This window comes from Colobus angolensis, unplaced genomic scaffold (assembly GCF_000951035.1).
Source record: "Colobus angolensis palliatus isolate OR3802 unplaced genomic scaffold, Cang.pa_1.0 Scaffold129, whole genome shotgun sequence".
Classification (NCBI taxonomy): Eukaryota; Metazoa; Chordata; class Mammalia; order Primates; family Cercopithecidae; genus Colobus; species Colobus angolensis.
In genome coordinates, this window is record NW_012114141.1 from 4273178 (window position 1) to 4300845 (window position 27668).

The 27668-nt window shown below is 36.6% G+C and overlaps 1 protein-coding gene across 3 annotated transcripts in view; it reads right to left on the bottom strand.

Moving 5' to 3' along the window:
• TBC1D5 (TBC1 domain family, member 5) overlaps positions 1–27668 on the bottom strand; it is a 582411-nt gene that overhangs the window by 130935 nt on the left and 423808 nt on the right. For all 3 annotated transcript variants that reach the window (XM_011933724.1, XM_011933723.1, XM_011933725.1), the window contains 2 exons: positions 24840–24982; positions 8861–8967 (listed from right to left, as the gene is read on the bottom strand). In XM_011933724.1, coding sequence (XP_011789114.1) covers positions 8861–8967; positions 24840–24982 — 250 coding nt within the window. The remainder of the gene's footprint in view (positions 1–8860; positions 8968–24839; positions 24983–27668) is intronic.

The following is a 27668-nucleotide window of genomic DNA, read 5'->3' on the forward strand; positions in this document are numbered from 1 at the left end:
CTCTAAACTTCTCCACACTGACTTTAAAGATATAAATAAAGACATGCTTATTTTCAGCAAACATTGTGGCCATGAACAACTATTACACACAATAAATCCAAATAAAAATCACTGGATGAGATCCTTTTCACACTGACTTTTCACCAACAAAGAAAATATTTATGTTGATTAACAGCATGAAACATTATATAAATTAATGTCAAATAAAATTTTATTAAAGATTCCTTACACATTTCATGGACTTCTAATAATTAGTGTTTGCAAATATACAAGGTATTGAGGGTGATATAGTCATTCTTTGGGTCTCTGAGGGGGTCACTGAGCGACTCTGGATAAAGAACGGTCAGACCCTGCCTGGTTGCTTACTTCAGCAACTTCTAGGAACTCTACTTCCTCTGTTTTCTCAAGCTGGCAATAACATCTCCCTGCAAATTCTTCAAAGCCCAGTTGGAGTGCCTCTTTCCTCTAAGAAACTTTCTGACCATTTAAGTCTGAATTGATTATTCTTTCTGCAGTGGTGTCTGTTAAACTGAACTGAATCTTGCTAAAATAGACTCCAAAGGGTCCATTTAGATTATGCGGTCCAGTTTCCTCATTCAAGAAATGAAGTGACTTGTCCAATAAACACAGCAGGATGAACTTCTCTCATACAGCAGACACTGGGTTGGTGCTGTTGGAGATCTAGTACCTGATGCAGTGGAGCTCTCAGTTTCGTAGATGAGAAAATTGAATGGTCTGCTTCCCTTGGGTTCAACTACACAGAGGAGCATGATGTTGACATAAATGAAAGCAAAACTGACCAAGACTGCTGGTATACAGAAGGCAGCTAATATTATTTCTTAAAAGATCAAAGTGAAAGAATTCAGAGTCGTGGCCACAGTCTTCTTAAATCAAACAATAACTTACTGGCCTGACCATGTGACAGCCTAGAGGTGTGAATCAGTGAGTGTGCTTACCAAGGGAGAAATACATTTAAGACTACTTTGAACTTTTGGCCAAGAGTAAAAGTAGTTTATAGTAAGAGAATGTCTTAATCACTGGCAAGAATCACCAAGAATCCCATAATCTTTCTGAAATTTCAAACTGTGATCTTAAAAATGAGTTTACTTTTTATCCATCAGGTAAGACTGCACAGGAAGAACAAACTAATAGCAAGCCCTTCCTAGCTCATCAACCACTCTTAGGCAGGTTCCCCTGATCCTGGCTCCAGTGATACTGGTCTTTCAGTTTCACCAACAGTCTAAGCTCTTTTCCACTTTGGAGCTTTTGCATTTGCTATTCCCTTTCCTGGAGGTTCTCCTCTCTATTCTTTGCCTGGCTGGTTCCTTTTCCTCCACTAGCTGCCACCTGAAATGGCACCTCCTCAGAAGGGCTTTTTGACCAACCTACCTAAATTAGGTCTTCTCTCAGCCCAGATTCTACCCTCACTTATTATTTTATTTTGCATATATATATGTATTTTTTAAATTTAGACGGAGTCTTGGTCTGTCACTCAGGCTGGAGTGCAGTGGCACAATCTTGGCTCACTGCAACCTTCACCTCCCAAGTTCAGGTGATTCTCATGCCTCAGCCTCCCAAGTAACTGAGGTTACAGGCCCCTGCCACCACGCCTGGCTAATTTTTGTATTTTTAATAGAGACGGGGTTTCGCCATGTTGGCCAGGCTGGTCTCAAACTCCTGATGTCAAGTGATCTGCCTGCCTCTGCCTCCCAAAATGCTGGGATTACAGGCGTGAGCCACCACACCTGGCCACATTATTACCTTATTTGCACCCTTTATAACACATCATAATCTGTAAGGACTTTCTTGCTTACTTGTTTATTACGGTAAGAGCCATATATATATTTTTTATTTGCCATTATATCACCATGATTTAACCAGCCTGGTGCACAGAAGATACACAATAAGGACTGGTTAAATTAATGAATTCAAAATACTGTAAAACTAATTGAAAATTATTTAAGGCCCCTAGGAAAACCTTAAGGTGTTTTGAGAAACACATGATTCTGTATTATGAAATGTCTGAAAGCAATAAATAATAAATTTCAAATACTGGTTTAATAAAGATTTTCATATTATTCCTTACAAATCTTTGTTTTAGAGCCAGACTTTATTCAGAAGTAAAACTTAACTATTTTAAAAATGCTAATTTATGTCAAAAAGTCTTTATTTCTGACTGGATGTGAAAATACACCTAATTAGTCACTAAATACCTAAATATCAACTATAATAAACATTCAACTGGTTGTGATTTAGTGATAGAAAAGAAAAAGGAAATAATAGTCACACAGCTCAGAAACAAAGAAAAAACAGCTTTTGTTATGTCACAAACAGAATAAACACAAAAACAAATAATTCAAAGAATGGCAGTTTTCTAAGAAATGCTCCAGTTTTGGAAGACAGAAAAAAAAAAAAAAGAAAAGAATGAAAATAGGAGTTAATGCAAACAATCTTGCTGTAACATAAAATCATCACAAAAAATTAGATTAGTAACATACCAGAACATCTGAATAGACCCTCTGCTAGAAGCGTTATGAAAAGTAAATAAATGGATATAGTGCATCATCCTCAAAGAGTCACTCTATTTGCTTTTTACATTCTTTATTGCTCAGAAAGAAAAAGATTACAATGGCATTAAGGAACATTTTCTAAAACTGCCACCTGACTGGCAGCAGGCTTAGATCCATCTACTGCTTTTCAATTTTGATATGACATTTTACCAAAGTTATTTATTTGATATTGACAAAAATGTTGTATGCATAGTGAGATTTCTTGGAATTTAATGAGTAAAAATTTAAGAACCTATATACAATTTGAAATTTGAAAATCAGACTTTTTATAATTTAAAAAGACAAAATTTAATATAACCCCAAACAAGAACCAAATCAGAACTGGCCAAGCATTGTACATTGTACATTATATTTTTATAGTGTGTTTCTGGGTACAAGAATGACTATGAAATTAAATTGTCTTATTTCTAGAAATTTTCTTCTATAAACAGTCAATGCTAAAAGGACTGCTTGCAAAGTTACTCGAAATATTTTTTCCCAAATATTCTAGTCTTCAAAACAAATGGTAGCTGTCAAATTCTTACTGCATAATCTAAAATGGTAATCCATGTACTGTATTTCATTTGTAATAAGTCTTTATGATAAGGTTAACACTTCAACACACAACACAAATAAGAGAACACCAAAAAATGAAAATTACTTTGCTTATGTTTCTGTATTAGAATTTTATTCGCTAAAGGGTAAAAACAGATTTGCAAAATTCACAGTTAACTTAAAACAATGGTTTTAAACCTCTTTTCCTAGCCCTTACTGCCTTCAGGAAGGAAAGAACATCTGGTTATTTAAGGAACACAATATGTTCACATTTTCTGTGACTTTTATTTCTAATTGGGTTTTAAAATTTTTTTTGAATGTGAACAACTAGCTAGAACAATGTTTTTTAATCACTTCATATTTTTCAGATTGTCCTCCTTCTATCCCTCTAACTTCATTTTGCGGATTGTTTTGGAAATCTGCTTAGTAGTTCTAATATGATAAAGACAAGAAAATGAGAATTAGGGCTGTGGTCTGAAGAGCGAAGTATAGAAGTTGTATTTACCATGTGCAGAGTATAGAATGCTAAAAACAGATATTTGATAACCAGTCTTTATAAGGCATACATTTTCAAAAACTTGAACTAGTTCCTGGGCCACTTACATATATGGCAGTTTCATTTATTACAGATGAAGAATTTGTATGAGAAATATGTAAGTAGAAGTCCACTATTTTTAAAACTAATAAAGTCACAGTTCCTGCATGGAAAGGTGGTCTGAAGATGGGTCATTGCTGGTCTGCCACTAAAAAGCTGTGTGACCTTGAATAAGTCTCTAAGCTTCATCTTTATACTCACTTTTTCATCCACGAAAGGAGAAGTTGGATAAGACTGTCTAGGTTCTTTGCAGTTCTAAAACTCTGACAGCCTAAGGGAATTAAATTAACTAGATTCTTTGCTATGTCTTCTGTATTCCGTAATATATGATGGTAGTAACAGGATTTTAAATAATTCTGATATATAGCAAATTAAGGAACTAGATGCTCTTTACGTTCAAGTTGTATAATTAATTCACTATCTTGATAAAAATGGCAGCTGAAAAATATACCATTGGCTATGGCTTTTGTGGTATGTTCCAGAAATGTGCTAGATGACGTCCAACTAGATTAGAGTCAGTGTGGTGAACTGGAATGAGGCATGGCATTTGAATCAGAAATCAATTCTATCACTATTTCCTTTATACCAAGATATGCAGGACACAAAGCTGAGTGCTAAAAAATGAGCAGGATCCAGTCCTAAGGCATAGTAACTGACAAAACACACATGCATATAGATAAAATACGAGGTGCCGAGGGTACTCAAAGGAGAGGACATGTCCTATCTGAACCTGAAAATTGTTTCATGGGGAATGTAGAACAGATGCCAGGAATCCGAGGAGGGAATGAATAGACAGAACAGTCATGATGCCACTCTAGCTGGCTTGGGAGCTTATAAGCTTTTTGACCTTGGGAAAGTCACATAAACTTAACCTCTCCCTACTGAAAAAAGTGAGGAAAGATAACCTGCTCTGCCTACCTCATAGGGTTGTTGATTAATGTCAGTGTGCTTGGAAAACTATGAAGGAGTATGATCCTATTATTATAGTTTTTAGGCCTACTTTTTTCAGTCTATTCAAATAAGAAACCTTTCCACAGTAAAGGCTATCTCTGATATAAAACAATTAGAACCTTATGTCTCAAGCTATACTTGCAGAATGCATTCTCAACTAAGCAATTTAGGGATGACGGTAGGACCAAGTGCTTTTCTGAAGGCTGACAATGAACCTACTAAGGCTCAGAGTTCCTTGTTCATTTTTATTTTACTGAACCTGTTAGCATCATTCAACACTACAGTCATATGAAACTAGGAAATGGGAAAATGTGCTTTCATGTCTCCAATCTCATCTTTCTACTAGTTAATTTCATTGAGAATTGTGTGTTTAAATACTTTCTCTGATCTATGTGACTCAGGAATGATTATAGTATTTTGAGTGTTTCACTGTTGCTATTAATAGAAAACATTTAAAGCACTATGATGTCTGAATTTTCAGAGGCTATAGGCAGGGGTACTAGTACCATCTTTCCCTCTTTTTTTCCCCCCTTAGCATAAATGGCCTCTTTTGTGACTTTATAATTGACAATTAACAACACTGAAAACTGTCCACTTGTGGATTTCTATAATACAGATAAATTTACTGTTTTTCTCACTTCACTTTTGCAGCACTGGGTTGGACCTTGTTAGTTCATTGTAATGGCGGCAGGAAGCAGATGAATCCTAAGCAGACAGGGATGGGTCCCTGGTGAAACCTGACCTTCAAGTCAAAGACAGTTTAAAGCCTAGCTACAAGTCCTGGGGTAAATCCATGGACTGGTTTGAAAACCTCTCTTCCTGTTTTGCATGCTTTTCTCTGATTGAATCCAACCCTTCACCTATTTTACATACACCTACCCTTTCCTAATTGGTTTTTTACACTGCCGTGCCCACCTCTAAGTGGTGCCTTTGTTTTAGCCTTTTTTTGCATACTCACAAACCAATCAGCACACACTTCCTATTGTGAGCCCATAAAAGCCCCGGACCTAGCCACACGGAGAGAAACCACCCAACATTGGGTAGAGGACCACCCTTGCATCCCCTCTCCACTGAAAGCTGTTTCACCATCAATAAACATTTTCTCCACCCTCCTCACCCTTCAATTGTCAGCATGATCTTGCTCTTGGATGCAGGACCAGAACGTAACAACTGTGGTCCTCTGCCCTCTGCTGGCAGAGGGTAGTGACTCCATGTGATGGGAAGCAGCAGCAAGGCTGAACCAGCCCTGGAGCCATGAGCCAGAGTGAGGCAAGGGGCTGACAGAGCTATTAACACGCTGCTGTCCACTGGGCTGCAGACAGTAGGACTAAAAGAGCTAATCAGCATGCTGTAACATCCCCTCTGGGGCTTCGGGGTTGTGGGCACCGCTGCCTGGACACCACTGTGTTCATGATGGCAGAGTCTACCGCAGGAGTGGTTTGCAACATACCTGGTCCAGCTGCAAGCCCCGCATGGAGCCCAAGTCTGTGCTGGCACTCAGAACAGCTGGCTAGACCCTGCCCTCGCTTGCTCACGTACCACCTCCCATTGGCAGCTGAGCACACACTCACTGCAGCCACAGGATCCGGGCTGGTGTGCAAACCAGGCATGGTCCAGTGGGCCGAGTGGATGGGGTGCCTCCTACGGCAGGCCCAGGGCTGAGTGAGGCTCTGGGTGGGAATGTCACTGGCTGTGGAGGTCACCAGCTGGCAGACTGACTGAGGGAGATCCTGCATCAATTCAAAGTCAGTTCCTGACCATCCTGGCAAACACAATGAAACCCCATCTCTACTAAAAATACAAAAATTAGCTGAATGTGATGGTGGGCACCTATAGTCCCAGCCACTCAAAAGGTTGAGGAAGGAGAATCTCTTGAACCTGGGAGGCGGAGCTTGCAGTGAGCCAAGATCGTGCCACTGCACTCCAGCCTGGGCGACAGAGCGAGACTCCGTCTCCAAAAAAAAAAAAAAAAGAAAAAGTCAATTCTTCAAAGACAAAGGATGTTCTGCTTAAACAGGTCATCAGAGACAATTTAATTCAACCTCCAAATATTACAAAAGAGAAGCCCAAGCCTCAGCAAGCATAATTTTTCCAAAATAATGAAGATGTTGGTAGCAGAGCCAAGGTTTGACCCAAGGTCCCAATTCCTAACTCAGGTTCCTTGCGGAACACTACACTGCCACAGACCCATATTAACATGTGTGTCAAGTGACTTTAGTTACTACTTAAAATCTGTAAAATGATATTAATGGGTCAGCCATGTATACACTTAACTATATCTACCACTTTGCTGGGTTAGCCATCTGAAAGCCCCTTTTTAAAGGCTACACAGCTTTCTTTACTTTTCCCATAGATATCATCATTCCATGAACTTATTCTACTGAGCCTTTTAAACATGACTCCCTCATCATGCCCAGTTTTTTATGTCTCAGGATTATCAGTTTAAGGTGATTGTACTGATCGTAAGACTCTGAATGTGAAGGTGGGGAATTCCCTTTGTTAGATACCCTATTATTTTTTTCTCTTAAACCTTAAAGAGTCTATATTTTAATGCTTGTAGAATTGGCTTCATTATATGTACACGACTTTATTGAGATAAAAAGTACTCCATTAAAATCATACTAATATGAAAGGGTATTTAGGTTCCACTAATAAACATTGATGAACTTAGAATAAAGAATTCTGAAGCTGGATGAGTGAGTGATTCACAGAAATATCAACCATATTTAGCTAGGGAAAAATTACCAAGATCGATAGGTTTTGAAAACATATTCATTTCTTCCTTCAATTAAAACAAACAAATCATGCAAGTAGAAAATTCAAATTGCTATTTTAGCAATGTTTTCCACTCTGTATGATTCTAAAAATTCCTAACGCTAAGCTGATACAATTTTCCATAAGTTTGTAGATCAAAACTCATATCTCATTGACCGGTAACCTCATTCTTTAATCTTATTTTACAGATATTTTGTCATCTTGTGGGTTTTTTTTGGGGGGGTAGGGAGTATATAGTCACACAACTTACAAATACATATGTACATAAAATATAAATATGAAACTTTCAATCTTCATAGTCAGATTCGTAAGCCTTACCAGAAAAAAGCATGCTTCCTTATGCATCAGAGAAATAATGGATTATATTTCTGATGCTTAATGAAACTGCTTTGTGTAAGAGAATGATATGAAAGTTCATAAATTTACAGAACAGATATAGGCATAAGGAAGTAAATTCTTTTAAACCAATCAAAAAATAAAAGATATACTAAAAGGTTGAAGTCAACAACCAAGGAAAGGACAGAAATCCTTTAGATTCTAAATTTACATTAAACTTGGAGGCCCCAGTTGATCAGACAGAGCTTTGGCAATGGAACCCACAGACAGACTGACTGACTCAGAGACAGTTCGACAACTGCCAACATGACTGTTGGAAGAGTTGCCAAAGAGCCAAAGGCTGGGATTACCATCCAATGCCTGGCATTCTGATATTCGTGTTTGAAGCTTTCTCTCTTATACTTCTTCCAATATTTTTGTTTGGCTCAAAAGTAGCAAGGATTCACAGATTTTTTTAGATCATTAAATGTTCTTATTTTCAAGAAATATAACATTAGTTGTAAAAGAGCACACTTTTTCTCTGAAGTGTAAAGAAAATTTTGGTGAATTGCTTTACGCTCAAATAGAGAAATCAGTGTTAAAGTCTGTTTAAATCTTTATTTTATTACTCTTAACCCCTCAAATAAGAAATATTAATACATATCATAATATAAAATAATTTAGTGTTTCATTGTATCCACTTTTATGGAACTGGTCCTTTATATAAAGCTACTTTCTTGATCTTCATATGGCCCCCAAGGTTCTACTTGGATAAATAAACCCCTGTGTGGGGTACCAATGACAATATAGTTTGGCTATAAGGAGTGGTAGTTCCTCAACTATTTCCTCGACTTGTGAGGAAGGGAAAAGCATAGAACAACCTTCTGTGGGAAAAGAAACATGTGTTCCAGTTTCTTATGGCAAGGTCCACTTAGTTTACCTGCTGAGTTGCTGGCTAATGAGGTATGTGAGTTTTGGCCTACAACTTTAGGCAAATGCTACCATTAGGCAATTCATCAACTATTAGGCAAACTCCACATTCGGAATTCTTAGACTCTACACAGAGAAGTCTATTTTTCACCCAACTTAAAATTATGGATATCCTACTGGGGAAGCTTACCTTTGGGTCTCTAAGGAACAGAGCCTTAAGAATCAGTGAGTGCACATCCCCGATGAATGGGTAATGCATCAGAAGGCCGAGACAGGTCTGGTAGTTACTAGAGATCACTAAATAAGAGGAAAAAATAATTCAGATGCAATACTATTTAAGATACTCTGCATTGCTGAGAATATAAAAACTAACAACTCAGAGTCAATGAAAGCAAACCAATAACTCAACTGATTTGATGAAAGGAAGTAGAAAGAAGGGATCTTTACCAAATTGCCTTTGAAGGAACACATTGTATTGTTAACTGCAATCTAATGTATTAGCACTTATCCTCAAGGGGTGTTGGAAAGAAGAACTTCATATACAGATATGTGTACATCTGCAACATAAATTCTCAGAACCATGCAAATTTATTGCCATTTACATGGCTGTGTTTAAATGTCTCCTGTTTTTCTACTTAGAAATTAGTAATAAAAGTCATATGAATGGAAAAGAACCAGTTTGAGATTTCCATGAAATAATATTTACCTTGATTATTATGTATTATAACTTGTTACATTTTTTCTTTTGTATGGGTATTCAAAATTAAAGAAAGTAGAATTTCTACTAATTATATATTTGTTTTTCTAAAGGTAACCAGAGATTTAGGGAGAGAATATCTAAGCAGCATTTCTTGGAGGAAAAGTGTCAAAATTGTCATAGGTTAAGTCTAAATGTGTTCTGTAGCCTGTCATTTAATTTTTTTTCAAATCAACCTAATTATGGGTGTAACTATTAAACACATCTTTTCAGGCAGGTGTATGTAAACTACTTTACTTCTTGGCAATCTTATCTGCCACTGCTGTCACAGTCAGGCCCATTAACAATGCTTGCTTTGTGAACCACACTGACTGCCTCCACAGCACTGATTGTGAAGAAACTTTACAGTTTTAACTTCTGTGGCTGCAACTGAAGCCTTTTCATTAATCAGTTACTTGAAAAATGTTCCATAAGAAAACAACTGTGATTCAATAGAAACAACATCAACAACTAGAAGTTTATAATTAGAAATATCTTTGATTTTTAGATTTTTTTTCTTCTGCTGTTGGAATACTATTTCTTGCTATAAGTTCCTACTGCTCCCCCTCCTATGAGCACTATGGGGAAAGGAGACAGGACTGGGCAAAATGAATAATTATAATCTATGTAAGGAACCACTTTATCATCTTCATTTCCATTGCTGCTATGACAGCTTGTAATTTCATACATCTGCTTTCATTTGTAAAGCACTCACTTATCCTACCCTTTCTGTATCTGTTCAGACTCTTATTTGTTCATTTTTTCATATTTACCTTCAGTTACCTGCTGTCCTTTTTTTCTCTAGAAATTCAAAAAGCTAAGATACTGAGAATAGCATAATGGTTTTACGTACAGATTTCTTTGAGATCTAGCAAGTAATTAAGACTTAATCAATTCACCTTATAACTCAAAAAGTAATTATACATTAGTAATTGACCAAGAAAGAATTCTTACATATTTTGTAAAGAGGCAGGAAAGTTTTGTGGAAAAGTTTTTGATCTCACGACACAGAGATGTAGGTTTGAATCCGGGGCTTTATTTGAACCTTTCATCAAGTTGCCTTAAGATTAAATGATATAATCTATGAGACTGATTTATAGCAGCTGTTTAAAACCAGTTCAGGTAACCTCTGTAAGCTTAAGTTCAGTCACTTGGAAAACAACTTTTTGATTGAAAAAATTTATTTGACTACTTCATTCAACCCAATAATTATTTGCTGAGTACCTCATTCACAACAGGCCCTATGCTAGGGGAGCACGTAGAGATAAACAAAACTGAGTCCTTACTCTGGAGAAAATTACAGCACAGAAGGGCAGATGTGTAATACCAAGCAGTTATTACTACTAACACGACTAAGATAACAGTGAATTATTAAAGCTTTCTGTAGCCAGGCCACATGCTAAGAACTTTACCTACATTATCTCAATTAATTTTTATGACATTCTTATAGAGGTACAATTATTATCTTTGTTTTACAGATGCAAAAATTGATACTTGGAGAAGTTAAGTCACTTGCACAAGTTACCAGTGATTCCCTAGAATGGCAAGATTGGAAACCCAAAAGTCTAGCTGCAGAGTCTGTACTCTATTACAAGACACTTGTTTTGAAAGGCCATTGTTTTGAAAATCAAGAGACATAATGGACACATACTATAAAGTATTACTACTATTCTAGTGAAGCAGTTTTAACTATACTAGAAGATTAGCATAACCCAGTCTCCAGAAAAGCTTGATTGATTGGTTAATCATTTATTTATTTATTTACTATGTTTTTTTTTTTTTTTAAGAGACAAGGTCTTGCTCTGTCACCCAGGCTAGAGTACAGTGGCATGATCACAACTCACTGCAGTCTCAAACTCCTGGGCTCATGCAATCCTCCTGCCCCAAGCTAGGATAGACTACAGAAGCATACTGCCATGCCTGGCTAGTTTTTAAGTTTTTTGAAGAGACAAGCTCTCGCTATGTTGTCAGGCTGGTCTTGAACTCCTATAGCACAGACTGATTTAGATATAAATACACAGATAGAGACCAGAGCAATTATCCTGTTATTATAAGTTGTTAAAACTTTTCAAGCTATCAGAAGCTATAAAATATATAAAGGAAGCCAAATAATGAATTAAAATTCTACTTGAGGAACAAATGAAGAAGCTAACATTCTTTCATCTTTCTATTCATCCATCCAATCACTGCATGCAATGAACATTTCTTGAGCATCTACTAAAATGCCAGATATTCAGAGGCTATGCTAGGCACTGGCACTAGGAATATAACAGCTAATAAGTTAAGTTCACTGCTTTCAGATAACGGTATCTCTAAGTTGCTAATGAAAATCCACACTTTTAGAAATACCCTTAATTTGCAAATAGATATGCTAAGTATTAAATCTCCTTTTGAATAACTACAGCAAGGTAGAAGAGAATTACGCAAGCTGGTTTAAAAACAAACTAGCAAGGATCTGACACAATAAGAATTTAGTTTTGAACTTCACAGTAAACTTTTATTGAAAATGAAAAACTAATCTGTAATACTGTTCTTTCCCCAATATTTATTCTATCAGAGCAGGGCAGAGACATGAGGTAAGAAGTGAAAGACTAAGAAAAATTATTGAGTTTTGGCATCTACCTACATTTGAAATGAAGTATGTTTATGCTTTAAAAACAAAATAGTGAAGCCACATTCTAAAGAGTTGATTTAGGGAAGGTAAAAGCAAAGGTAAGTAGTACCTAAGAAAAGCTAATGGATTTGGAATGAGAACTAGATTAGACAGCCTAGTCACTTATAATATGGTGAATTTAGGCAAGCTGCCCAACTTCATTGAAACTTTATTTATCCCATTTATAAAATGAAACAATACTGCTTACTCTTATCTACAGGCTTTCTGTAAGAGTGGGTCAGCTGCTATGTGGTACGTTTCCCTATCTTGCTCAATTCATCCTTGATGAATAGTATTACCTCCACATGAGGCAGAGCTGACTTCTCTGAATCTTTATGCACCCCACAACTATTGTGAAGTGGTCTGAAGAGATGATTTAGTTTCTCCAGCAGGTACAAATAAACCAAAAAGTGAAATCAGTAATGATATGCAGAAAAAGTAACTGTTTTGAGAAAGTTTAAAGCAATGTGGATCAATAACTTACACATAATTCAAAACTAACCACACTTACAACTGTAATGTTTGTAAATACATGCAATATTTTTTCAAATTATTCAAGTTCATATTGAGATATACTTTCTTTGTCAACATAATAAAATGGACTGAAAACTACCACAAAACACGAAACTCTATAGACTTCCTTTAATTTCTCGCCCGACCCCCCCCCACCAAAATATCTATCACTTATCGAGTACCTATAATATGCCTGAAAACTAGTCATACATTTTATAAAGGTCTCATGAGTCCTCCTATTTCCCCCTAAGGAAAGCATTATTATTGACTATTATAGATGAGGTAGCGCAGAGTACGTAACAACACAGCCAAGGCCACAGAGCTCCTGAAGGGCAAAGACAGGGCGGAACCTGGGTCTGTGTAGACTGAAAGCCTCACCCTCCACTTCTTATACTTTCCTACATTCTTAGCAAGTGCATGACAGGGGTATCAGTATAAACTGAAAACAGTCCTCAGTGTCAAAGGCCAAGAATAGCAAATATTTAGAAATGGGCATACATTCTTGTATTTACCTATAAAATGGCATATAAAAACAAATAATCATAGGTTAATTATAAAATAAAATGAGCTAACAAAAAGGAAAACCTTTCTTTTAAAAAAGGAAAAAGTTTTTCCCTAGTTAATTGTACTTGACTGAAAACAAAGTCAATGTGTAATGAAAGTGCTTTGCCAGGCACCTGGCATAGAGAAAGCATTCAATAATGCAATGCTCTCTGAAAAAAAAAAATTTGTTGAGGGCCTACGACATGCAGGAAAGAACACATAATTACTGCCTGCATAATCTTCACCTATTTAAAGGCCCTTACTATTCTGACTTTCCCAAGTACAAATGGCAAGAAACAAAATGGGATTGCCAATGGACCAGAACACAAGTGGTCAGAGGGAGGCTGGGGTATAAAACACAAACAGAAACAAAAAAAAATTTACTCTCTTCAGTTTTGGAGAAAGCCAAATATAAAACACAGTCATATCCTCCACAAAAAGTGGTTTTAGTCTAGTGTTTAAAACCCTTGTAAAATTTTGTCCTTCTGGGTTTTCTTCCTCAGTTGGCTTTGTGACAACTGCCTCTTTGAGCACCATTCAATCACTACAACAACCATCCTTGAAACCGAAGACCAACACATACTCTTATGTAAACACTTGGATACTCTTTGGTAAGTCTTTATTACTCTAGCAGATTTTGTGAGGAATAATATGAGAGTTTTAATTTCATTTTTAGGAAAGAGGATAATCTCAAATTCTGAGCAGCTCACTCTTTGGGCTTGGAAAAAAGATTTAAAAAATTGTTACTTTTCCCGCTTAATACACTTTAATACAGAATCTCATTTAATAAGAGATCAAGCAATAACATAAGAGATCTTTACTCAATAATTTCTATGTTTAAATATATAGTGCTGCCAACTGGAAGGCAGTAAGTAAGCAAGTATAAAAGTACAGAATTGCCAGTGGCTAGCGTGTGGGCAGAGAAAGATGACTGCATTAGAAAAGTCAGAAAGACGGCATGTTAGCTCCAGGAATGCTGTTTGTACTATGAACTTTGAAGGATATCAATTACGTGCAAAGACTTCTGTTTTCTCCAACTTCTCTAGCTCATTATTGACTGAGGAAATAATGAGATGATATGTATAAAAACAATTTTCTTGGCCGGGCGCAGTGGCTCACGCCTGTAATCCCAGCACTTTGGGAGGCCGAGGTGGGCGGATGATGAGGTCAGGAGATCGAGACCATCCTGGCTAACACAGTGAAATCCCGTCTCTACTAAAAATACAAAAAAAGAGCTGGGCATGGTGGTGGGTGCCTGTAATCCCAGTTACTCAAGAGGCTGAGGCAGGAGAACTGCTCGAACCCGGGAGGTGGAGGTTGCAGTGAGCCCAGATCGCACCACTGCACTCCAGCCTGGGTGACAGAGCGAGAGACTCTATCTAAAAAAAAAAATAAATAAATTTTTTTTGGAGACACAGTCTCATTCTTGTCACCCAGGCTGTAGTCCAATAGCATGATCACGGCTCACTGAAACCTTGACCTCCTGAGCTCAAGTGATCCTCCCACCTCAGCCTCCCTTGTGGCTGAGACTATAGGCATGTGTCATCAGGCCTGGCTAATTCTTTTTTTTTTTTTTAATTGAGACGGGGATCCCACTATGTTGCCCAGGCTGGTCTTGAACTCCTGGGCTCCAGTGATCCTGCTGCCTTGGCCTCCCAAAGTGCTGGGATTACAGGCATGATAGGCCACTAAACCTGGCCGAAATAAAGTCTTTTAATGCAAACTGTGAACACTATTGTGGTAATTAAAGGTAAGTACTCAGAATCAAAGCCCAAGTTCTACTTCCACATAATGACATTCTATAAAATGTCATGGAAATGAAGCCTGAAAAAATTGGTGTGGATTAAGACGTAGAAAATAATCAGTAAGCCTGATTCATACATTTGACTCTCTTAATTATAAATTGAAATGAAGGAAAACCATAGGTTGGGAATTAGTTGTATCTGAAAATAGACACACACACATACACTTTATTTCATTGTGTTTTGTGATTTTTAGTGCTTTAATCAGAAATATACATTGTCAGTAAAAATGGCTGAAGTACACAAGGTATTTAAGAAGTACTGACAATATCTTCTCTGTGTGTTGGACTGTATTCATTCATTCAATGTTTATATTAAACACCTGTTTTATTTAAAATGCTGAGTCAAGTTCTAAACACATGAAAAGAATTTTTAAAATCTCAACTTTTTCTTACATTCCAGTGGAAGAGAAACATAAAATTAATTGCAACCTAGGGTAGGGCTGATAATAATGATACATACTAAGGGCTGTGATAACTTCTAAAATGGAAGACTTCAGGGTCAGTGAGGCATCAGCCAACAATATGTGGAAGCAAACGAAGGCAGATACGGAGTGGCTCCTATGGCAGGGGTGCTAAGGAGAAATGGGATGCATGGAAGGAGAAAAGTGGGTGGATATCTTACTTCTATATGAGGGAGTCACCAAGATGTCCTTCAGTGGGTGAATTAATAAACAATCTGTATTGTATCTAGAAAATGGAGTATTAGTCAGCATTAAAAATAAATGTGCCATCAAGCCATGAAAAGACTCAGAGGAAACTTAACTGCATATTGCTAAGAAAAAAAAAGCCAATCTGAAAAGGCTACAGACTTCATTCATCTGACTATATGACACTGTGACAGTGAAAAGATCAGTAGTTTCCAGGAATTAGAGGGAGACAGAGGATGAATAGGCAGGACACAGAGAATTTTCAGGATGTGTTCCAAGACCCCCAGTGGATACCTGAAACCTCAAATAGTATTCAGCCCTATATGTACTATGCTTTTTCCTATACATACATACCTATGATGAAAGTTTAATTTATAAGTTAGGCAATTTATAAATTATGGTAAAAGATTAGCAACAATACCTAACAATAAAATTGAACAATTATAACAATATGCCACCATCACTACTCTTGAGCTTTAGGGCTTTAAGTAAAACAAGGGTTACTTGAACACAAGCACTGTGATACCAACAACAGTTGTTTTGATAATCAAGATTGCTATTAAGTGACTAATGGGCAGGCAGCTTATGCAGTGTAGATATGCCGGACAAAGGGAAGATTCATGTCCAGGGCAGAACGGAGTGGGGTGGCTACAGATTTCATTATGCTACACAGAATGGGATACAATTTAAAACTTAGGAGTTTTTTTATTTTGGAATTTTCCATTTAATATTTTTGAATCTTGGTTGGTATCAGATAACTGAAATTGTGAAAACTTAAACTGCAGATAAGGAGGGACTGCTGTATGTATGATACTATAATGATGGATACATGTCATTATACATTGGTCCAAACACACAGAGTATATAACACCAAGAGTGAACCCTACTGTAAAACTATGAACTTTGGGCAATAATGCTGCATCAATGCAGGTTTATCAACTGTAAAAAATGTATCATTCTGGCTGGACGATGGCTCACGCTTGTAATCCCAGAACTTTGGGAGGCCAAGGCGTGTGGATCACGAGGTCAGGAGATCGAGACCATCTTGACTAACATGGTGAAATCCCGTCTCTACAAAAAATTAGCTGGATGTGGTGGCAGCCACCTGTAGTCCCAGCTACTCACGAGGCTGAGGCAGGAGAATGGCGTGAACCCAGGAGGCGGAGCTTGTAGTGAGCCGAGATTGTGCCACTGCACTCCAGCCTGGGCGACAGAGTGAGACTCCATCTCAAAAAAAAAAAAAAAGTATTCTCACGTGGGATGGTGATAGTGGGGGAGAATATGGGTATCTGGGGGAGTGGTTATATATGAACTGTATTTTCCACTTAGTTTTGTGCTGAACCTAGAACCTTTCTTAAATCTAATTCAATAATTCAGCTTTTTTTAAAAAAGGAAACATTAAAAAAGAAACCCAAAATAACAGACAATGTGCTACTAGGGTATATCAGCCTTTGTTAGTGAAACTTGAGGAGACTATTAAACTAAGATATAAAGTAGTATAAACGGTGTTTGTAACAGGGTACATTAATATACATATCTGATACAATCATAACAACTGACACCATTTTATGTCTCAGAGGGAGGAGAGCTAGTAGTCAGGAAGTGCTTAAACACTCCTTCAAAAATAAGACTATCAATTTGCGCTTTGATAAAACTTTGTGACATTACCATGAGATTTAAAATTTGTAGTGACTGTTAAGCAACGCTTTTCCAGAAAAGACAAATAAATACAATTTGCAGTTGAAATAAACACATTTTGACATCAATATGACATTGAACATACTGTTAACTAGAAAATAGAAAAATAGAAATTCTGGGTTAGGACAGCGGGAAATACTGGCAGACAGACAGTGGCTGAAGGGTAAGTAGAGATCTAAAAGGAAAGCAAAACGAGTAATATTTGAAATCACAAAGAGGCCACAACTGCCATGCCATGCCAGGCAAGGAAATGGCTAAAGAAATATCTGTCAAAAGCAGAGGAAAATTATAGTAGAGTATTGTAACATGCTTATGCTGGCTGAAAAAAAAGGCAGGAAGTGGGCAGAAGTGCCAAGAAGGAAACTTTTCCATTTATGGTGTTCAAAGAGAAAGTACATTTAAAAAGGCAATAAATATTTGAGAAATACTTTCCTTTTAAGAAAATCTAGGCCTAGCATAGTGGTTCATGCCTGTAATCCCAGCACTCTGGGAGGCTGAGGCGGGCAGATCACCTGAGGTCAGGAGTTGGAGACAAGCCTGGCCAACATGGTCAAACACTGTCTCTACCAAACATACAACAATTAGCTGGGTGTGGTGGCATGCTCCTGTAATCCAGCTACTTGGGAGGCTGAGGCAGGAGAATCACTTCAGCCCAGGAGGTAGAGGTTGCAGTGAGCCAAGATCGCACCACTGCACTCAGTCTGTGTAACCAAGAGTAAAACTCCGTCTCAGGGAAAAAAAAAAAAAAAAAAGGAAAATCTATAAATAGACTTATAGTGTTTTAGCTATTAATGCAATTTACAAGACAAATAAAAGGTATGTTATGTTTAAAATAGAGACTTTTTTGATACTAGTCAAAAACAAAATAAATAAAATCAATAAAAAAAAGATGTGAAAATTTCAGCTACTTACTTTTAAAAAAGTAGGCAATGCTTTACTTGAAGAAGCTATGCTGAAAGTATATTTTCAAAGAATCATTTTTTTTTTAAGTTTTTCTAAGAATGAGACTAGCACTTGTCTTCCTAGCAATCACAGCACACAAATCCACCCCTCCAAGAACTCTATGGTATCTTTTGGCCTGGCATTACCCCAAGTACTATATTAACTGAGCACATGAAGAGCTTCAGATGCATTTAGAGGTAGGAAAGAATTGTAATGTGGTTCTGGTACCAAGGAAGCTCACAATCTAGTTGAGGAGATAGAATCAACACCCACGATAACTACGGAAAAATGTAAAATAGAGCATAACTCATGTAGCACTTAGTTAGTGGTATTGATTACAATCTTCTAGGACTGCAAAAGTGTGAAATCAATGAGAGCTAGAATAATAGGAAAAGATTTGGGAAAAAGGCTACCTCACCCTAGGCCTGAAAATAGGAGTAAGAGGTAAGTGGAGCCAGGGGAAGCAAGGAATCACAAGAGTGACTTATAATATGAAATAAGTCAGTTAAAAAATAGTGTGGTGGGGGTATGGCTATTCATAAACAATTACAGGAGTAATGGTTTATGATTACTCTCACACTATTTCCTTACTGCTCAATGTTTCTTTCTGTATATAATTTTAATCCATATAATTCAGCAAAGTAACAAAGACTGGGTGGCTTAAAATAACAGAAATTTACTGTTACATAATTCTGAAGGCTAGAAGTCCAAAATCAAACTTTTGGTAGGACCATGTTCCCTCTGAAACTTGTAGGGGAGAATCCTCCTTGCCTCTCCTGCTTCTGGTGTTAGCAGCATGTTTCTCCTAAAGAGGAAGAATTTGTTTCCTATTTCTCTCCTAGTTTCTGGTAATGGCTGAAAATCCTTGTCATTCCTTGCCTTGTAGATAATATCACTCCAACCTCTGCTTCTGGCTGTCTTCACATGGCCTTCTTCTCCCTCTGTACCTTCACATTGTCTTCCCTCTGTGCATGTCTGTTGCCAAATTTCCTTCTTTTTAGGAGGACCCCAGTCATATTGGATTAGTATGACCTCATCTTAACTAATTACATTTGCAACAATCTATTCCCAAATTAGGTCACGTTCTGAGGTACTAGAAGTTAGGACTTCAATATATCTTTTGTTGGGGCGGGAATACAATTCAGTCCATAACAGGCCTTATCTGTGCCTACCAAATCAGAACTTTGGACTAGATGCAGTGAATCTTACCTATTTTTTTGGGCATGTATTCCTTTGAGAAACTGATGAAAACTATAGACATTTGACCCAAAGAAAGGCATACCTACACAATATTTTGCACACTATCAGGATGATCACAGACCCTTTGATCCCCATCCACTGAATCCCTAGGAGACATGCACCCCAAGGAACGAATGTCATCACGGAAGGAGGGCTCTTTTAGCTTCCCACAGATGAAACATCCTCTAAGCATCCTACAAATGTAGCTCAGAAAAAACGTATGTAATGCTCAGAGCCTGGTACAGTGGTGTTCAGTTAAGATTTCTTGAACGAATGAGATTTAAACTACTGAGTGTAACTAAACATCCCCACTCTGGAAGCCCCAGCAAGACATTATGAGTCAGAACTCACTGGCATGAAATAAAAGCTTGACACCAATGATTTATTTGGAAAGCTGGGGTTGGCAAGTTGTCCACCTTCCTCTCAGTTCTTGACCATGGCCAAAAATATAAGCTCATCTAATTAGTACTGACCTCCTATGCAACTCTGTTCAATCCGGTTCTCTCTTCCTTTTCTTTCTGCTGCTCCCCTCTATCTCAATCCTTTTCTCTAGGGAACAATGTCTTTTCCTCCAAGCCTCACCTTCCCAGAGTCACTGCTGCCTCTGCAACCTCCAGATGTGAGGTGGAAGACTACCTTGCTCCTTGATTCAGCTTCCAAACTATTGCTTCCTATCATTTCATAAAACTCCCTCTTCCTTTGAAGTTCATGCCGTGCCTCTATGCCTCTATCATGTCCCTTCATCACTGTCATCTATGTACCATATACTGGTAAATACTGGTTGAATGGTTGACTCTGAATAATTGACTGGTTCAATAAAAGCTGTTTTTTTGGTCACTCTTTTTCATTTATTTGAGGCTATGGTGCAGGCTCATTACATTTCTTTCTACGACTTTTCCTATCAGGATCCTTGGTGAAGTGTCCATGGAGAACTAAACAAAAACCCCAGTTTCCTCACAATCCCTTGGTCTTTAAGTGACTTAAACTCCCCTTCACGCACTTCAACTATACCAAGCAGATCTAGAATTGCTTTATGTCTGACCACAACTTTGTATGCATTTAGCTCTCTCATGCTCTACCTCACCCAATTCCTTGATACATTCAATTTTCCCTAATCTTTTCCTGGCTGTGCTTCCCTCTTTATACATCTTAAACCACTATTTTCAAATAAACTCAACACCCTCTACCCTTCTCCCTTTAGTCCTGCCTAATTCATTTGGAAGCCTGGATCACAATCTACCTCTTTTTTTTTTTTTTTTTTTTGAAGCCTGGTACCACTTCCCAGTGTTTCTTTCTGTAGGATCTTCAACAGTTACACATGGCTTTTCTTGGCTCTTAATCAGCTATCTTCATCACATCTCCAAGTCATTTCCCATAAACCACTAACCTTACTCTGCCTCACTCACAGTGGATAACCTTGTTTCCTCCTTTATCAGATATGGAATTCCTCCATTTTCTGTCTTCTCCACCTATGAACTGGATTACTTGTGAAAGCAGCCTAGTGCTTTCTTCCTGCATCAGCACACCAGCTTTTCATTCCTATTCCACAGCCAGTCTTCCATAGGACTCCAGACCCAGTTCTCTTCTCCTGCCTCTGGGCCCTTATTTCCTCAATTATTTCACTCAAAAAATATTTTTCTGGAGGTTTACTATGCCCTGGGCCCAATTCTAGATGCTAGTATATGGGAGGGAAACCAAGACAGACAAAATCCTGTCTCTCACTGGGGAGTAGGGATTAGGGGTGGGGTGTGAAGAACAGACAATAAACAAGCGAATGCTTCAAAACAAAGAAGATATTTTCTCTTTTCATAGATCTCTCTTTTTTTGTTGTTTAGACAGGGTCTTGCTCTGTCACCCACGCTCTGGAGTGCAGTGGCGCAATCATGGCTTACTGCAGCCTTGACCTCCTGGACTAAAATGATTCTTCCACCTCAGCCTGAGTAGCTGGGACTATAGGCACAAGCCACTACACCCAGTCAAATTTTATTTTTTGTAGAGATGGGGTTTTACCACGTGTCCCAGACTGGTCTCAAACTCCTAGGCTCAAGCGATTCTCCTGACCTGTCCTCCAAAAGTGCTGGGATTACAGTTTGCAGCCACCATGACTGGCTTTTTCAGAGATCTCATTCATGGAACAGGGTGGGGAAAACTAGTGCTGATTCTTGAAGTAGGAACTCAGACTGGTTTGAGAAGTAAACCTCTCCATTAGTTCTGCCCTGCCTCCAATGTCTAATGACAGCCATCCAATCTTCCTTGTCCCTGCACTGTCCTCTAGCTACATCGTTCTTCTTCCTTACTCAAAGATCACTCTATACCTGCTATCTCCATATTCCTTGTTTTTATTTAGTTATCTTTTCAGTTGAAAAAGTAATGCATATATTAAAAACAAACAAACAAACAAACAAAAACCCAACAACAAAAAGCTGAAGAAAAGACTTCTGTATTTCTTAACTGTCTATTCACTCTGCAACCCACCATAATCCAGCTTCTGCTCAACCAGTCCATTGAATCCACCCTGGCAGAGGTATCCAATGACTGTCCCTCCACAGTTCCCAAAGTGAGTGGACTTTTCTAGCCTTGTGTTACTGTTCCTGGGCACTACTGACCTTCTTCTCTCTGCCTGGCTCCAGATAGTTCTCTGGGGTTACAACACAAGTTAAGCTCTTCCTTGGCTTTTTCTCCTCTGGTGCCTCTCAAATGCTGATGTTAAACCCAGTTTCACCTTTGCCCATGTTCTCTTTCCATATGTACCCACCTTAGGTAATAGGACCATATAATCTTTATGATCCTAATGTAATGTCTTTGAGAGTGAAAAAGGACAAATAGTTACTATTATGGGATAGCAGGTGTAAACCAAGACTATCCCAAACAAACTTTGATATATAGTCACCCTATTCTGCATCTGTGGTTATGGTTTCAACAAACACCTGTTAATCATTTGCAAAATTAAACCTGTAGCCTTGATGTTGACATTTAACTTTTTTTTTCAAATCTTTAGGTTATAATTTCTTGTAAATATCTCAAAACTCAGCAAAGTCAAAGCCCAGTTAATTATTAACATTCCTAAAACTTCTTAATGCTTGTATTTTCTGTCCAAGTTAATAAATATCACCCAGTCACTCATACCTCCAAGCTGGAGATTCTTCTAGATTTTCCATTCTCCCTCTCCTGTCATATTTAATCACTAAATCATGCTAACTTTAGCTCTGAATAATTCTCTGATCCACTGTTTTTCTCCCAAACTACTGTCATAACTGTTATCTGATGCCTTTGCTCTTGTCTCCTTCAACTTCATCTTCCCCATTGCCACTACAGTGATCTACAAGTGATCACATTTCTGCTTTGGACATTTCAATAGCTCCCTATCACTTACCATAGAAAGACTGTCATCGTGACCCTCCTGTTTCTTTCTTTAGTCTCATAACCTGCGGCTAGTCTCTCTCTCTCTTTGTACTCTAATAATACCAAACAGCTTGTAGAAACACATTGATATACACATCCCCAATAAGCTGTTTTTCACTTCCAGGCCTTTGTTCATGCTGTTCCTTCTGCGTTGTATGCAGATCCTCTTATTTGGCTTGTCAACATCTGCACAATTTTCTCTATTCACTCACAGCAGCCCAGAGGGGAGCTAGGTGTCTCTCCTACACTACCTGTCCATATCCTAACTATAGTACCAAATACGTTCATTTGAAAACATTTATGTCAGTCTTCCCTAATAGTTGGTAAACTTCTTGAGGACAGGAGAAGTGATCTGTAAATACCTGACAAATATTCATTCTATTTTTAGGAGATCTCATCCACTGTTACAGACTTAAATAACAAAATTAAAATAAGTTGGGTTAATATTGAAATAAATAAATCACTTCATTACTTCTGTATTTTTTCACATTTTATAAAGTCATCAGTGAAAAGATGAAAAATGTGTAAGGACTTCAGTTGTCAAAAAATCTGCCATGTTTTACACAATGATAAAAGTAGGTCTTAGAATAGGAGACAGGATGATTAAATTAAAAATATATAGTGGTAATGTGCCAAAGTCAAAAAACAGCGAATTGTAAACTGTTTACAATTACAGAAAATCATAATACTTTTCAGCAGTTGTTTGCTTTGGAAAGTTTTGCATAAATATTATCCAAAGCATTTTTTTTTCTAGAAGAGGTCTCTCATTCCTTTTATTATTATTTATATTTAAAAATACAACTTAGAGGTTAGTATTGAATATCATAAAATCCAGTATCCATTAAATCTACTCAGATATTTTTCTCCATTTCCCTTATGTTTCCTCTTATGACTTCCATATTCTTAAGTGATTAGATCTGGCTCAGAAGGAAGAAACTTTCACTTTGTCTGTCAAAACCTAAACTATTTGACCTTCGAGGCACAGAACAAAATCTATAATTTTTGGATAAAACGTGGTACCCCTGTCACTTATTTAAGTAATTTTGGGAAATTAAAAAAAGTATAATCTAAAATTTTAAAGAAAATTAGTGTTACTAGAGGCATTAACAAGAGCATCTGCCACAACTGGTATTCAATGAACAAATAAAGAGAACCACATAACAATTTAACAGTCGCAATTATAAATGATTCTAAAAAGTGTATGTTCTTCAGACAAAGTCTTACTTTATGTTAGCTTCCTATTTCCTAATTCAATCACATAATTTTATGCACTTTTTCCTAATTACATTTTGGCTAAGAAGTTTTATTGTGTGAACTTTTTTTATTGTGTGAGACGGAAAACAATTTGAGGTATTTTGAAATTTAAAATACACACCGATACTTTCTTCAAGCTAAGGACTATGAGACTATTCGAAAGGGCTAGGCACTGGCTTTCTGGCTATTACAGGCACCCTAACATAGATCTGAGGAGATGGGTACATGTCTACCATTCAGCACTGTATTGAGAAATATATTTTTCTAAAATATAACTGGAAGAAAGTTAAAATACCTTTAAATGCAATATTTGTTTTTTTATTAGCAAGGTGTTGATATTATAAAAATAACTCCAATCTCCTGATAAACATCCTTGAATATTCCCTACCTGTCAGAAGGTGGAGCTCTAAACATATCTCAAATACTGGCTTTTATAGATGCATTTCACAACTGTGTGTAATGAGGAGATTAAAGCAGGAGTAAAGTCTTTAGAAAAATGGTTCTGAAGAATATTCTAATTCTCTCAGGATAAAATAACTCACATCTCCCAATGTGTACACAGTTAACCAACAAAAGGGATGTTTAGTATATTCCTTTGAAATTTCAATATATTACCCAACTATAAAAATTGAGGTACATGTAAATCAATTAATAAAACACCAAGTCTGTTTAAAAGGCAAAACATTTTTAAAAATCAGGAGTATCTAGTCAAATGTAGGCAAGGTCATTAACACTTACAAGCATCTCGGATGTAGAGTAACATGGCTATGAAGATATAGTCTACTAAACCCAGGCTGAGGCCATCTGCAAACAAGGCATCCCAGACCACCAGAAGGTCCTGCAGGGGGAACTCTCGTCCAAACAGCAGCCGCACCCACCTTCTGGAAAGAAACAAAACAAAAATTCAGAAGACAGTACTTTCGAGAGTAATGTAAAGAGTGATCATTTTCTCAGGTAACTGTGAAAAACTATTAACTGAACACAGTGAGCAAATATTATATATCAAAAATATAATATAGTAAAACCTAATTTTTAAGCTTTCAAATGAATTTTATAATTGTATAACTAGGCCATAATCATTAAATGCTATATAATAGCAAGTATTACACACATATTTGAAAAATGTCAAAATCTTTCATATTTAACAGAAATTACAAATTCCTAAAAGGTGAAGAGAAAATAAATGTTTAGTTGTCTAGTGGTTGCTTTCATAGGTAAGATTGTAAGTTAAAAATAAAATTTTCCAAAATTTCATGATCTCTACTGATTTACTGTCGTTGTAAAATGCCCTTTTGCAAATGTTTATATGACAAATCCGATACAAACTTAGAAAACTGCATTCTCACATCTCACTTCTATTTAAAATAATTCATTTTAAAATTAAGCGTGGGAAAAGGCCAGTAGATATCTATTTTTTTTGGCCAAGCATAGATAGTTATTTTAAATGAAAGATATAGTCATACTTAATTTTTTGAGCTTTGTAACCGATATACATGATCAGTAAGGCTACCTTTCTAGGAGTGCTTTTCAAACTTCTATTACCTAGAAAATGAGTATCTATGCCACAGAGTAAACATAAGCAGCTAAGTAACATCAATATATAAATATACATCATAAATAGTGACACTTTAGACTTTCAATAAATGCTAAACTCTTTATATCTAATTCTTATAAGAAAAAAATTTGGTTTGATGTTTTTATTCATTGCCCTCTGATTTTACATGTCATGGCTACAATTTCCTTACATAAGTCTTCTTCTAAGAACTTCAGCTAGAATTCTATGTGATTCTAGCACATAGCAAAAGATTAAAAATTTCAAATTTCTAGCAGCATCAAATAATATAGAATAAATCCTTTAAAAATTAGTTAAGAGATGTTACTTCTATGTAAAATTTGAAACCAAATATAACCATCTATAGGGTTAAAGCAAGGCAAAAAAAAAAAAAATCAAGTACTTTCCTCAGAGAGTAATATATTTAAGGAGAAATCAAAGATATGACAAAATACTGTATAGTCACAAATATGTATCATAGTTTATTAGGAACCATGTGATTGAACACTTAAGTTTTCTTATTCACATCATCATATTAATCAATATAATAATTAGATTGTATTTTCAACTACATCAATTACTCAATTTTTCAGTATAAAAAATTAAAATGCCTAATACTTATATTTTTAAAAATGTTACAGTATCTTTTATAATCTTCCATTTTAAAATATTTTAAATGTTTTAAATGTTCAAATTTTAAAAATGTTACAGTGCCTTTCATAATTTTTATCTTTCATAATTTTCAATTTTTACTCCACTACTATCAATAAAATGAGGGGTGATTAACACAATTTTTTTTGTCTAAGATGGCTGTGTTTACATGGCCTATGAAAAAAAAATACTTCTCCACACATTTCTAATTCTTTCAAATTACAAATGCTAATATTTACTATTCCAAGAAGTACAAAAACATCTCTAAATTAAATAGGCCGCTATTCTTAATTACAAAGAATTAACTGATATTGCAAAGAGTATCAGGGGAACCAGAGATGGGCACAGCAAAAAAATACATGAACTAAACCATTTTGGGCCCCTGTTCAAAGGATTTTTAACCGATACAAATGTTTGCATTCTTAAAGGACTAAAACATGTAGAACATGGTTACAATTATTCAGCTGACACAACTGGAAGAAAAATCCATCAATGAGGAAACTAGATGAAGGTTAATACACAACTACAGTTAAGAATACAATCTTCCCCCTCTTTCCTTACAGCTCAAATTCTTGCCATTTTCTTATCAGCAATCACATCTTAGATTTTATCACAGATAGTGCTTTAAGAACAACAACAACAACAACAACAAAACAACAAAGTAGCCCATTTCCTAGAAATAATTTCTATACCCATTATTTCTACACCCATTATTTCTACAACAAACTGTCAGTTATTTGTCAACTTCTCTTGCATCCTTTTTGACTCTGAAGATACACACATGCAGCAATCTTCACTGCAGCAGTCAGGAAGGTTAACAGCAAACATCTAGTAACCTACACTGAATAAAATATATCTTTATTTTCTGTGTCAAATTGTTCACATATTTAATATCTCCAAAACTACACACAATGCATGTCTTTAGTACTTTTGTATTTAATGTGTTATCTACAATGTGCTGCTTTATAAATCTTTCATATTGCTTCAGTCTTTAAGTACCTTGCCAAGTACACTGCTATAAAATTCCATGGCAAGGACCAAATTCTGTGTGTGTGAGTGCATGTGAAAGACAGAAACAGAGAAAGAGAGAAAGAGATCCAGAAAGTTCTTTGTAAAGACCTCTATACACTTTGCTAAGCCTTTTATGTATTTACAGAAGTTTTGTTAACCCCACTGTAAAGCTACCTTTACTGAGAAGCAATGGGATAGCTAATTTGGAAGTACAGGCATTGATCTTGTAAGTGGTGGCACAACAATAATCCAGGAGGTAGAAAAGATACCAAAAACACATAAGAAAAAAATGTATCATTAGATGCCTAGCATATTTCTCTTATATAAAGACTGTAATAAGTTGTACATGAGAG